The sequence below is a fragment of the Pipistrellus kuhlii genome, unplaced genomic scaffold, assembly GCF_014108245.1.
Source record: "Pipistrellus kuhlii isolate mPipKuh1 unplaced genomic scaffold, mPipKuh1.p scaffold_m20_p_3, whole genome shotgun sequence".
In the NCBI taxonomy this organism is placed as follows: Eukaryota; Metazoa; Chordata; class Mammalia; order Chiroptera; family Vespertilionidae; genus Pipistrellus; species Pipistrellus kuhlii.
In genome coordinates, this window is record NW_023425529.1 from 109,314,662 (window position 1) to 109,329,380 (window position 14,719).

The window sequence follows — 14,719 nt, forward strand, 5'->3', positions numbered from 1 at the left end:
CTTATTCAAGGATAAATAATTTCAGAAGACAAGGAAGTCAGCTGATATAGACTCAGATGTCCCTGCTACCCGGGAAACTGAACTCAGGAGAAAAACATTCAGTCCCTTGAGGTAATAGGGTACTAGACAAAGCATCAAGGAGTAAAAGAAAAACCTAAAAAAAAGTTTCAGGGAGGCAGAAGTCAAGGTGGGATCTGACTTGAAATGGAACTATCAATCTTTTTAATGATACCGTGTTTCCCCAAAAATAAGACATCCTCTGAAAATAAGACCTAGTACAACTTTGGAAGAAAAAATTAATATAAGACACTGTCTTATTTTCGGGGAAACAGGGTAGACAGGTACCCTCCTGGAAGTATTTAGTTTGAAGAACACTATCAAGTAGCCAAAAACAAACAAAAAAATTCCAGTTTATGAGGTGTCATGCAAAACAAAAATTCAAAGTAGATACAGAATTTTATCAATTTGAAACATCATTTAGATATTTCCAATTGCTATAAAAATCTTGGGGACATGAACCTGGTAAGTAAAGTTATGGAAGATGAGGCTGGAAATACAGATTGAAGAAGACCTTTTTTTTTTTATTGATTTTATACAGAGAGGAAGGGAGAGAGATAGAATTAGAAACATTGATGAGAGTCATCGATCAGCTGCCTCTTGCACACCCCCTACTGGGGATATGCCTGCAACCAAGGTACGTGCCCTTGAATGGAATGGAACCCGGGACCTTTCAGTCCCCAAGCCCACGCTCTATCCATTGAGCCAAACCGGTCCCGGCTGAAGAAGACCTTTTTAAAGATTGTTTATCAGTTAAAGGCTAATTTTTTGAGATATCCATATGATTCATTACTTCACTTCTTTTCAGTCTCGGTTTAAATGGCCCCTGATCAACCAGCCCTTCCTAGAACTCTCTATTCAAAACATCCCTCTTTTCCTCCAATATGTATTTTCCTTCAGAGAACTTGTCACCATATGAACAACTTAATAGTTGTTTATTTATTGATCCCCTTTCTCCTCCAAATAAAAAAAACATAAGCTCGGGGATTTCATTTCATTTCTGCTATACTAGCATCTAGAAGAGCACTTGGTATACAGTAAATATTTGCCACTGAATGAACAAATAGGTATTTGCATACCCAGAGAAAAAGATAACATAAGCAGGAAAAAAAATTTAATGTGCCTAGCCTATTTATCACCTATATAATTAGAATGATAATCCAGCAACCTTTTTTGGGTCAGGTGAAACAGTCACTTTAGTGTAACTAAAACAACAACAAAAGGCTGAGCTTTAAGAAGGCCTTCCAGTCTTTTGTTTCTAACCTTCCTGAGGCAGCACTGGTAGCTTCTGGTATCGATAGGAAACCCTTACATTTTTCAAGAATGTGAAATCTGTTGATTAAAATTATCACACTAATAAGTAGTAAACCAATGAAAGATGTGATTATGGAAATTTTGTTCTGAGAATGGATTACTATGGCTTAGAATCTTACTGATTTATTCTTCCATTTACTTTTGAGTATCAGTATCTGTTGAAGAGCCAGTTTATTTCTTTGAATTCTAGTTAGGTTAACAACAAAACGTTTGCATAAATGCTTTAAGTCAAATGTGTTCTGCTTTTAAGTGTATCTGCAATAATGTTCATAGAATTAAGATCTTAAAAATCTGGAATTTGTTAAAAAAACACACACACACAAACCCCCCCCCCAAAAAAAACCAGAAATCTAATCAAATGTATATTCATTTTCATTTTGAAGACCAAAAATTAAGAAATAAAAATATTAATTTAAGTATCTAAAAATGAATGAATACCAATTTTTAGTTAGGGAAAAAAATGATATGCTTGTTCAGATCCTTTTCCCATTTTTTTAAAGGGTTGTTAATTATTGTAAGTTTTATTCTAATACATTTATGTAAAACAATTTGTCCGTTAACTATTATATAAAGTGGAATATGACAGACTGACATTTCCTTCCTACTCTGTTTATAGTGTTTCTTGCAACAAAACAAAACTATTGGGGAGACAAAATTATGGCCGAATAGGTGGATTAATCCCAAGCTTTCTAATGGAGTGAATAGAAGAAACAGCTGAATTGAATAATATCCACCCAGAATTGGTGAATTAAGCACAGCTGGCGAGACAATCTCAGAAGGAAAGGTCAGAGGTCACTTGGAGAGCGGTGGGGTTGGGGATCTGGGCTGGGGGGCCTAGAGTCTCAGAGGGAGAGTGCACTGCACCAAATCTGCATCCCTTGGGGACAGTGTAGTGCTTGACTGTGGAAGGGGGTCCACAGGGCTGCTGGCAGCGGGAGCCTCTAGGTCTAAGCCCACAGCCGCGGGAGGCTGCGCCCAGAAAGGCAGCCTGAAGCTCTGCACCAGCTGTGCAGTGCGGTGGGGAGAGAGACTAGCTCTGTCTTTATTTTTTCCTTGCTTTTGCTCGCTGAAACTAGTACACAGGATCTTTCCATTACAAACACTCACCAAGGCTGCGATGCAGGGGAAGGTGGTTTTGTGGAAGCTGGGAGCAAAATAGGAGAGACGACCAGGAAGCCAGCTCTGGGCCAGTCCGATCCCTCCAACCCTGAACCAACATTTTTCTCCTGAAGACCAGACCCCTCCCAGCAGCGAAGCTGCACCCAGCCTTGAGATCCGCAGGGAAACAGGGTTTCTGAATAACCCCAGGGAGCCTCAGGGACTGGGTTGAGAGGCCCGATTTGGTCCTGGAAACTAATACATGAACACCGTCACCTAGAGGATGTGTCAGAAATAGACACTTGTGTAAATATGACTGAAAGCAGGCAGAAAAACAAAGTGGGCAGTTTGATCCCATCTGCCTGAAACCAAGGCTATGGCATCTGACTCTGAGGAGCGGTGGATCACTGGAAACTTCACCACAGTGCTACCTACCTAACAGGAAACTGAGACATGGCAGGTGGAAGAGCAGAGAGGGGTCTTAAATTAGCCCCCATGGGACATTCAGACCAAGCTGAAACAAACTTCACTACTTCACTTTTTTATTAGAGGCTGGGTACAAAAATTTAGTGCCTGGGTAGGGTCCCTAGGACTGCCCGCTATCAGGGCCGATGTGTTAGGGCAATCAGGGGCCCCTGCTCAAACCCACCTTGGCCTGGTCCACCTGCTCAACTATCTCACTGCGGCCTCATTCTGGTTGGGGCCCCCACTGCCAGTACCGCATCGCTGACACCTGCCATGCTCTGTGCCGCTCCCTCCCCCGCCCCCCGTGGTCAGTGCACATCTAACTCCCAGTAGGTGGAACTCCCACCAATGGGGACAATTTGCATATTAGTTTTTTATTATATAGGATTTTTTACTTAAGAAACCAAAAAATTTTTTTTTCTCTAGTCTTTATTTTTATTATTTTTATTTACTATTATTACTTTTTTAACCTTCCATTATTCTTTTTAAATTTTGAAAGGGATTAGTGTTCTACATTCTATTTTTATTTTTTATTTTCATTTTATTGTATCTCTTTTTCTCCTTTATACCAACCCTTTCTTCCTCACTTCACCCTTTTTCATCCTGTTTCTCTTCTCCTGTTCTTGCTTTAGTTTTTCTCTTTCTTTTTACTTCTTTTTAAACATTGATCTTTATCTGTTTTATTGACATATTACTATTATAGTAGCTTCTGTTGGCTTATATCTAATTTCCTCTCCCCTACTTAAAATCCATGCACCCTTCTCTTTTCTCTTTCTTCCCTAGTCAATTTTTTTCTTCTTGTTGTTGTTTTTGTTTTTTTATTTTATGCTTTTGTTTTTCCTCTCCTCACTGTTCTCTTCTTCTACTAAAAGCTTAAATAGTTTCAATCACCAAACTCAGGCTTATCTGCTCTCTTCTCTATTCTCCTTTTTCAAAAACAGATGAATATATAGATAGGGGACTATTTATACGTGTGTGTGTGTGTGTGTGTGTGTACATACATATATAAATTTTCTTATATAATTTAGCATATATATTATTATTTTTAATTATTATTATTTTATTGAATATTGTTTTTTTCTTTTCTTCTTATATACTCATTCTCTTTCTAACTCCTCTATACTAAATCGTGGCCGTTCCCCCATTCATTCGATTCCTTTACCTTACCTTCTGAAAATAAGCTCTGCCTCTTCAGATTCAACTGCCCTTCTTTTTTTCTGGGTATTTGTTGTTTGCATTTTTTCTAAATTGAATATTTTTTTCCATTATGTTTGCCAATTATTACTGATTTAGAAGTTGATTTGTTAGATGAGATTGGCACCAGTTAATTAAAAAAAAAGCTAAATAAGAAATCATTTTTAAATGATATACATATATTTAACAAACATTTTACTTGAGTTTTTTTTTAAATATAAAATTTATACTCATTAAAAAATGCTTTTATGGCCCTGGTTGGTGTGGCTCAGTTGAGTGTTGTCCTATGCACCAAAAGGTCGCTGGTTCCATTCCCAGTCAAGGCACATATGCAGATTATAGGCTCAATTTCCAGTAAGGAAGGTACAGGAGGTAGCAGATGGATGTGATGTTTCTCTCTTGCTCTTTCTCTTGCTCGCTCTCTCTCTCTCTCTCTCTCTCTCTCTCTCTCAAAAATCAGTAAAAAAAAACACACAAATAAACAAACAACAACAAAAAACACCTCTTTATGTATAACCAGCAAACGTAAGTTTGGGAATAAATATACTTAACTTTTAATATACACACAATTTCATTGCTAGGAATGAAATAACTCAGATATCAAATAATAGCTTTCTAGGCCACAAACATTTAGCTTTTTAGGAACATCCTGAGACAGCAATCCTTCTCTATCTCTACCCCTTGGAAATGAATAAAACAAAGTCATTAAAATAAATATACATATATTTATATATATATTTTAAATAAGTCATTATTTATTCAAAGTCAACTGAGGAGTACCTGGATTTTTTAATAAATATTAAATTTATTATTCACAGAAAACCCTTGCTCTAATTATTGAAAGAAGCAGAAATATTTCCTTCCTCTGTATAAAACATGGCATAGTACTTTTCCTAATTATAACCATTTTAATTTACTCAAAAAAGATGAAGCTAAAAATGAAGAAAGGTTGCAGTATGATTTTAATCTAAAGAAAATGGAAACTCCAAGATATTAATTTAAATTTATATTATAATTTTAGAATATAGTGTTTTTAAAATGACTACACAGCTTACACATACAAAAACAAAACTCTTATCTGCTTAACAGTCACTTAAGATATAAAGCAAGTTTTTATTATTTTATGTCAATAAGAAAAAAAGAAATATTGTAAGATACCTATTATAGTGGGAAAACTTGACCAGATGTCAAGAAATCAGAATTCTAGTTTCAGCTCTCCATGTCCTCATTGAATTTCTTTAATTTGACAAACATGTATAAGGAACTGGGTTGGGTACTTAATAATGAGGACCTAGTTTCTAGCTCTGGCTTCATCATTCTCCATCATTTAATCACTCTGCTATTCTAGGCAAGTCACAACTTCTCTGAATTTCAGTTTTGTAATCTGTAAAATTGAGACAATATATGCTCTGTGTGTCATTCAAATTAGTGTAAAGATTAAATTAGATAAAAACATAAGGCTAGTCCAGTAGTACTTTCCTTCTACAAATGCACAATAAAGAAGTTAAATTATTTACTCAAGGTTACATTAATTTTTAACAGCACATCTGGGACTAGAATCGAAGTCACTAACACCTAGACAAACTGCTTTTTCACTGCTCCTTGCTGCCCAAAGTAGGTGAAAGATTTTTGAAAACTACAAGCCACCTAGCCTTCCTCAACTAGATTTTATAACAAAATTAAGCCTTTATAAACCAAAGCATACACTGCATGTGACGAAGGAATTTTCTTCTAGGACTGTACTATTAAACTAGTTATGTAGCATCCTTGCGAGAACTGAATAGTCACTTAAATCATTTTCTGTGGGTTTGGCTGAGAAAGGCAATGTGACTATACTAGTAGTGTTATATAAAGACATTATTACCAGGCATGGCTCTAGCCTTCAGATTTGAAATCTGAAACCTTCATTCAACTTTAAAGGCTTTTTAGACATGATCTCCTCTGGAAGCCCTTTAACTAACTGACTTGGTTCAAGCTTATCATCATTCTGTACAAACATCTATTGTTAACACTTTGTGTTGCATTTTTTTTTTAAATCATAATTGAATTGCATGAATATGTCTTAAAAGGAAGACAAACTAAGGACATACTGAGGAAGTACTGAAAAGAAATGGATGAGATTGAGAGGTTTACATAGAAAAATGTGATAGAATTTCAAGAGGCAGATTAAAGCTAGAGAGAGCAGGCAGAGATAGGAAAAGAAAAAGGACGAAACTAAGTATTGGCAATGAAAAACATATTTTCTCAAGTTTTAAGTCTTATATACAACAAAATTCGTGCTCCTTTTAATTTCCGTTATCCTCTTGGCTTGAACCTATTTCAATCATCAATCCCATCCACTTTTAGTTTTCTATAAACTCTACAAGCTAGTTCAATCAACTCTCTGAACTTGGGTAAAGAGTGACAAAAAGGTTTAAGTGTTTGCAGTAATGATTCTAGAATAAAATTTTCCTTTAGGATAAAAAATCTTTTTATAAAAAGTAAATATATTATACCAACATAAATTAGAAATATTCATTTCTCAAACTGCAAAAGTTCTGTTCAATTCTAAAATTAAACAGAAAATTTATCATAACAGGCTTCTGAAGATTACAAAATGAAAAAACTTTGGCTTTTTTCATTAATTATAAATTTGAGATGGAAAATAATCTTCAAGAGCCACATCTCATCATGGCAAACATTTGCTGCATTTAAAATAAATAAAGTTTTAATATTTTTGTTACATTTAAAAATTTTACTTTTCCACACTTTCATTTGGACTTGAACAAATTTACTCAACTTAAGTTTCATATATTGTATTCTCTCATCCAATTTTTTTTCACATTATCTCACATAATTGGAGTTGTACCTAAAATGTTATTTTTTTAAAAATGTTATTTTTTTAAAGTTTTGATGGCCATAATTGAGGTACAATCCCAATGATGGTCATCAAAACTGTTTGTTTGTTTTTTTAATATTTTTATTCATTTTTTAGAGAGGAAGAGAGAAGGATAGAGAGTTAGAAACATCAATCAGCTGCCTCCTACACACACCCTACTGGGGCTATACCCACAATCAAGGTATTATACATGCCCTTGACCAGAATCGAACCTGGGACCTTTCAGTCCACAGACTGATGCTCTATCCACTGAGCCAAACCGGTTTTGGTGGTCATCAAAACTTTTAATCAGGGACTACTTGAAAGCTTTGATGAATTCCTCTTCGATTCTGGTCAAGAGAACATGTCCAGGTTGCAGTCTCAATCCCCCATGCAGCCAATCAATGTCTTTCTCTCATCCTTGATCTCTCTCCTCTCCCTTCCTCTCTGAAATCAATAGAAATATATATTTTTTTAAAGAATGCTATAGAAATATAAAGGAAAGGCTTTAAAGATGTTTACTCTTCACAGTATAACAAAATCCTTCCTATAATATGAAACTCTTGGGTTAAGCAAAGAATTTTTCTTGCACAACCTGGTTTCAAACTTAAATATGTATCTTTAAATATAAAAAAATGAAAAATGATTCCTTGATTTGTTATACCTAAGAGTAAAAAGCAAACAAACTGGCAGCTTAAGCATTCAGAGTATTCAAAGAATCAGAATCAGATACAGAAGCAGGAAGGGACCTTTGAGCAGTCCATCTCCCTCAATTTTATAGCCAAAGATGCAGAAACTTAGAAAGGTCAAGTGACCGTATATTGTGTCTTTAATTTTCTGCTTGTGTTCATTTCACAATACTTTCATATTTCCCTGTTTTAAATAAAAAATGTAAATGGTTAACATTTATTAACCATTAACAATTATTTTACTTCATTAACAAAGAATCTACACTAGCAACTATAGTCTAGATTTCTTCTACTCACAGAGAAAAACTTTCAAAATATTTCAGAGATTTCCAGATATTTCAGAGAAATAGACTACAGGATTTTCTAATCCATTTCTTTAGAACTGTAGTTTTTTAGCTATTTTTAGTCGTGTCTTATTTGACAATCTCATCAAAGCCCTGGACCCAATCCTGGGCGGAATGTATACAGGGGTTTCAGATATTTCAAGGTTCTCAGGTGGAGAGTTTTTGCATTAGACTATCAAAAGTAGCGTGATTTAAACCAAATTGCCACATATAATCTATCTATCTATCTATCTATCTACCTATCTATCTATCTATCCATCCATCCATCCATCCATCCATCCATCCATCCATCCATCCATACACACACACACACACACACACACACACACAGAGGTGATATGCAAATTAGGCTGGGATGCCATAAAGGTCACGATTAGCTCAGAAGGATGCTGCATTACGATGGCTCAGGAAGAGCTGTGCTTGCAGATGGGTGGGAAGGGACTGCGTGCCACCCCTAACCCCAGCGGACACACGCCAGGGGTGGAGGTGTGTTCCGAGTGGCCAGAGCATGCTCCTGGTGGGTGGTGGCGATGGCCGGAGGGAAGCAGCCTGGGTCCCAGAGGGATGCCGGTGCCAGCAGACAGGGGAAGGAAGGCCTATTCTTGCACAAATCTTTGTGCATCGTGCCTCTAGTTAGATTATATTAATCTACCAATAAATATGTTTCCTCAGAACCACACTTTGACATTGACTGCTTTTCTTGATCTGAGGGCCAATAAAAAATAGCATGTGTTCTGCTAGTAGAAAACAATCAACAGTAGTCATTGAATAGTTCATGTGTAAAGATTCACAATATAGCCGAGACCGGTTTGGCTCAGTGAACCTCTAGAGCACATGTGTCAAACACAAGGCCCGCGGGCCAAATCTGTCCCGCCAGGCCTTGCAATGTGGCCCACACCGCGCTGTCATCACTGCACTCCGCTGCGTTTCCATCACAATGACAGTTTATGACTGTTCAGTAAACCATTCAGCCCGCGATTTAGGCTGGATTTTAGATTTTGGCCCCTTCTCTGATTGAGTTCGACACCCCTACTCTAGAGCATCAGCCTGCGGACTGAAAGGTCCCGGGTTCGATTCCAGTCAGGGGCACATGCCTTGGTTGCGGGTGCATCCCCGGTGGGGGTGTGCAGGAGGCGGCTGGTCAATGACTCTCTCTCATTGATGTTTCTGACTCTCTATCCCTCTCAATTCCTTTCTGTGTAAAATCAATAAAATATATATATTTTTTAAAAGATTCACAATATATTTGAGTTAAAGGAAAAAAAGTTTTTCTCTTGACACTCTGGAATGTTTTATTTCATTAAATTAAAACTACATAATTCATTATGTTTTTCTTTTCTGTTTTGTGTCAAATGCAGCCTAGATTTTTGTAACATCATTTTACACATTGCCCTTCCCCATCACTATTGGCTTTTAATCTTTTACTAATGTGTTAGGAATTTGTGTTTAAATTTTTTTGCTTTTTGGAAACACTTATTGTATTCAAAATAAATCATTTTAGAATAGTGAATATGACTAATGTTTAAGAATGGTTTCTCCCACAATTCTCATTTAAATTTTTAACTAGTGTACAATGACTTTCTTTAAAAAGTTTTAAAGTATAGGTATTAATTACATACATTAAAATCCTAAAATCTTAAATGTTTATTTCCATCTGTTTTTACAGTTTTAAAATTATAATCTGCTTTAATTCTTTTTGAAAACAAGAGGAGAATAAATAATTAGTTGATTCATTCCTGAATTGATCTATGACAGAATGGCAGGAGGAAACTAGAAATGGGCTGGATTAGAAGAAGATAAGGCATTATATTAGCCTTATAGATGAGTGAGCAGCATTAGTCCAAAAAGGTAGCAGTGAAAAAAAAGAGGTTATAATAAAACTCATATACTATCAAGACTTTAACCATCCATTATAAAATTTTAGAGAAAATAAAAATGGCCAAGGAGCCCAGTTTATACATTCATTTGCCTATAGTGGGTGTTCAATAAACATTTATTTATTCATTCAACAAACATTATTATGAGCTTATTTTGAATTGGACATAAACAAAATCAGATTTCTTGTTTCTTCAAAGCCACAGTTATAGCAGAAATTTAGTCAAGAACTCAGAAGTTACCCAAATCCTTAAATTTTTAATGGTTAATAGAATACTACTGTCTCTCAAATTGATAAAAATTAGTTTACAACTAAATGGTTTATACAATTACTGTAGTGATTCATAAAAACATCTACTTCATAGGCTAGCTGGTTATTATATCTGGTTTCTTGATATAATCAAAATTCAAAAAGTAATGAGTTACATAATGAGATTCACTAAATTTCAAATCAGCTGTATGTTCTTATACCCTCTAAAAATCCCATACAAGAAACAAGTTGATTCAGACTTAACTTAAAAAATATGCCAATTTCACATTAAAATAACAGTTTGGTCTGAGTCTATCAAATACAAAAGCATCTATTAATATATTCGATTCCCTGGATTTATTTAACTTCGCTTGCAAGTAGCTACTTGATATTTTTCAAATCTTAACCTAAAATTTTTTTAAGGTATTTTAATTTTACTTTGGTCCCTTAATTAAATATCTCAAAACAAAACAAAAAAACAAAAACAACCAGCATTCAATAATCTTCCCTGTTGAAACAAACAGCCCTCCTACTATTGCTCTTCCTCAATAGAGACAATTTATAACAAAATTCCGACTTATTGATATGATTCATTTATTAGCAAACATGTGAGTATCTACTAAGGTTCAAGCATCGTGTAAGAGTTAGCTTATAATAACAAAAAACTTAATTTGACAAATAGCAATCTATCTATTTTTAAGCACCAATAACAAGTATACACACAAAACTGCAAATTAACTGTTAAGTAAATAAGAATTCAGGTGAATAATAATATTAATACATTGGAGAATAGTCTAATGTAGAACTTTAATTCTTTGAGAAAATGCCATATTCAAAATGAAAGTGGAAGCAAATAAGGTCAAAGTATATAAATGCTTATATTTAATATTTAATGACTAAAAAGTAGATTATCAATTTGAAAGTAGATTACTAAAAAACTGTAAAAAAAATTTCTTTTGCGAATATAAGCTTATTAACTACCTTCTCCTTTTTTTCATTACTGTTTACTCAATTTCCTGCTTTTATATAAGCATACATATACTACTTTTTCTATTCCAATTCCATACAAAGATATTCAGTCATTTAAAGTTTTAAGTTTATTGATTATAAGTAATATTAATATTTTTTGTTTCACTTGATTATAAATTTTTCAGTCAAAACAATAAAAATAGATTATAATTCAAGAGGGATTTATCAACAAACAACCAAAGTTGCTGAGCATGAAAGTGTAGATCAAATTTAAAAAGTGCAAAATAGCATAAAATATATTACTGCAACATATTATTCTTAATTTTTTTCACACATTATTTTTAAATTAATTAGTTTATAAAGGAAAGTAAATTGCTCTTAAATTCCTTAAATACTTAATTTATATCAAAAGAGTTTCAGTCCAAATGGAACCAAACTAGAAAATAACAATAGTAAAACACAACTGTATCTAGCCTTTTCTGAAATATGGTAATTTAAAATAAGAAAAACATGTGTATGTCCAGTATTTGTAATATCTTCAGTCTTGAGCAAATAACATCTACATTCAACTATCCCCATCACACATACTTTCTCCTTCCAATTTCTTTGGGTTTTAAAAAAATATAGAGAGAAACCAGCTTTTACATGAAGACAAATTTGAACCATATTCCAAAATATAGTTAATGTCATATTAAGAGGGAAAGGTGAGGAGTCGGAGAATGAAATAAAATTCGTTTGAAAAGATACAATTTAATTGTGTGCATAAGATTAACACTGCATAAAACAAACATTTTAAAATTTATTCTTTGATGAAAGTGATAATTTAAAAATACAACTAGTGCTCTAAAATATTAACTCAATTTTATAGAAAAGAGCAAAGAATGTTATAAAGTTGTTTATCAAAAACTAAAGACATCTGGGATTGGGAGCCATTCACAATCATACCAATTAAAAAACATTAAATCTTGAGGAATAATTATGGAAAACAGAAACCAAGAGTTGCAAAACTACTATTGGTCTCTCAATCAAATTCTTTATACACCCAAAGATTAAATTGCTCTCTTTCAGCCATTATAGTTTTAAAAAATGTTTTATTAAGATATTACTAGCAATTTAAATTTAAATATACTCATACATATTTTATTTAAAAAAAAGAAAAAAGAAAGTCATATCCTAAACACAAAAGCAAACAAGAGAAACAAGCTTAATACCGATTTTCTCTCTCTTTCAATTCTTACGACCAGAAGAAAGAATAAAAGGAAAGGAAAGGAAAGAGAAAACCCCGAGAGCTGGTCATCCTCCCAGAAGGTATTTCTGCATGCAAAGAGTTAACAACCAGACGACTCAGCTAAACAGTGACAAGCCTCCCAGGTATATCCTCCGCAGACACATTTCCAGATTAAAGAACTGCAAACAAACTGGGCTGGGACCTTTCTTTGTCCAAGCCCAGCCTCTTCTTCCTGTGATGTCATATCACAAACCTAGCAAGCCTTTATTTTTCACTTCAGAGAAAGTCCATCGCACAATACAGCTGGCAACAGAGAAAAAGACCTGGTTCGGCAAGCGCTAACACGCTTAGGAATTTATTCAGGAGCATTTAAAAGACTCTTCTGTTTACCCCCACTTGGGATCCACTATCGGAATAACAAAAAGGAAAACTTCGTTTTAAAAAAGCAAGAAGTAAATGAGACCAAACTGGGAATGTTTAAGTCTCTGAAAGTCTGCATTGAAAGACAAAAAATAAAATTGCCAACTTTAGCTTAAACATTCTGGAGCACAAAGAAACTTGAATTTTGCAGTATCATCCAGACTACGGAAATACAAGTGTACCAGACAAGTGGATTTATTTCGTCTTAAAAAACAGCGTTTCTTGACCATCTATCGCCCAATGGATTGGCTTCACTGACTACATTGTTTAAAGGTTGCTCATTGGTTAACAAGCCCTGGATTCAAAGATTTTCTGGACACTGGAAAATGAAACTATTTTCCTGTTGAGGAACCAAGTGCAAGCTTTACAGCAACAAATTTCATGTTTCTTTTGAAGATTCTGGAGAGAAAGGAAATACTGAGAAGACCACCCAAAGACCTGAAGAATTTGCAGATATACCGGGGTTTCTTTAAGCGGTCAAAATCTGAATACCAAAGGAGCCTGCTGCCGCCCAAAGGACTTGAGCACAGCGAGCTGACTGAGCCTTTAGAATGGTAAGCAATAACAGCTCGCAATGCTTCTACGATGACTCCTTTAAGTACACTCTGTACGGGTGCATGTTTAGTATGGTGTTTGTGCTCGGGTTAATAGCCAACTGTGTTGCCATATACATTTTCATTTGTACCCTCAAAGTGCGGAACGAAACTACCACGTATATGATTAACTTGGCAATGTCAGACTTGCTTTTCGTTTTTACTCTACCCTTCAGGATTTTTTACTTTGCCACACGGAATTGGCCATTTGGAGATTTACTTTGTAAAATTTCAGTGATGCTGTTTTATACCAACATGTATGGAAGCATTCTGTTCTTAACCTGCATTAGTGTAGACCGATTTCTGGCAATTGTCTACCCATTTCAGTCAAAGACTCTGAGAACCAAACGAAATGCAAAAATCGTTTGCGTTGCAGTGTGGCTAACTGTGATGGGAGGAAGTGCACCAGCAGTTTTTTTTCAGTCTACCCACTCTCGGGGTAACAATACCTCAGAAGCCTGCTTTGAAAATTTTCCTGATGCCACATGGAAAACTTATCTCTCACGGATTGTAATTTTCATTGAAATAGTGGGATTCTTTATTCCTCTAATTTTAAATGTAACTTGTTCTAGTATGGTGCTAAGAACTTTAAATAAACCTGTTACACTGAGTAGAAGTAAAATAAACAAAACTAAAATTTTAAGAATGATTTTTGTACATTTAGTCATATTTTGTTTCTGTTTTGTGCCTTATAACATCAACCTTATTTTGTATTCTCTTATGAGAACACAGACATTTGTGAACTGCTCAGCAGTGGCAGCAGTGAGGACCATGTACCCGATCACTCTCTGCATTGCTGTTTCAAACTGCTGCTTTGACCCAATAGTTTACTACTTCACGTCAGACACAATTCAGAATTCAATAAAAATGAAAAACTGGTCTACCAGGAGAAATGACTCAAGATCCTCTGAAGTTCAAGGCACAGAAAACTTTATTCATCATAACCTAGAAGCCTCAAAAACTAAGATATTTGACAGTGAATCTACAATATAAGCTGCCTGAATAAAACCACTGGACCTTCCCTGGGACAGAACCTCCAAGTTCCTTCAACTGTGAAAAGTTTTCTTGAACAACTCTTTCTTCACCTCAAAAAGAAAACGAGCATGTGGACATTTTAAAGGTTTTAGTATTAAAATAAAAGTTGTATTCAATGTGTTAAGCATTCAAATGTATTCTATTCTTGTATACACTCCAATTTATTTTTCTTAGTCATTTTTTGATTTGTACCTTACTCTTCATTAAAAAAAAAATCCCTTAAAAAGTTGTTCAAAGTCTAAAAGTGATTATGATTTAAATCATGTGGTGAGCAGCTGTACTGTCTTTGAAGTTTTTAGTAATTTTATACTAAGTGATTTACAAATATTAA

General features: G+C 34.6%; 2 protein-coding genes across 3 annotated transcripts in view; one reads left to right on the top strand and one right to left on the bottom strand.

The window, feature by feature from the left end:
* Positions 1-14,719, bottom strand: part of RB1 (RB transcriptional corepressor 1) — a 152,568-nt gene that overhangs the window by 27,500 nt on the left and 110,349 nt on the right. The window lies entirely within an intron of this gene.
* On the top strand, positions 12,491-14,618 carry LPAR6 (lysophosphatidic acid receptor 6). The gene has a single exon (XM_036455250.2). The coding sequence runs from the start codon at positions 13,312-13,314 to the stop codon at positions 14,344-14,346; it is 1,035 nt and encodes a 344-aa protein (XP_036311143.1). The 5' UTR covers positions 12,491-13,311; the 3' UTR covers positions 14,347-14,618.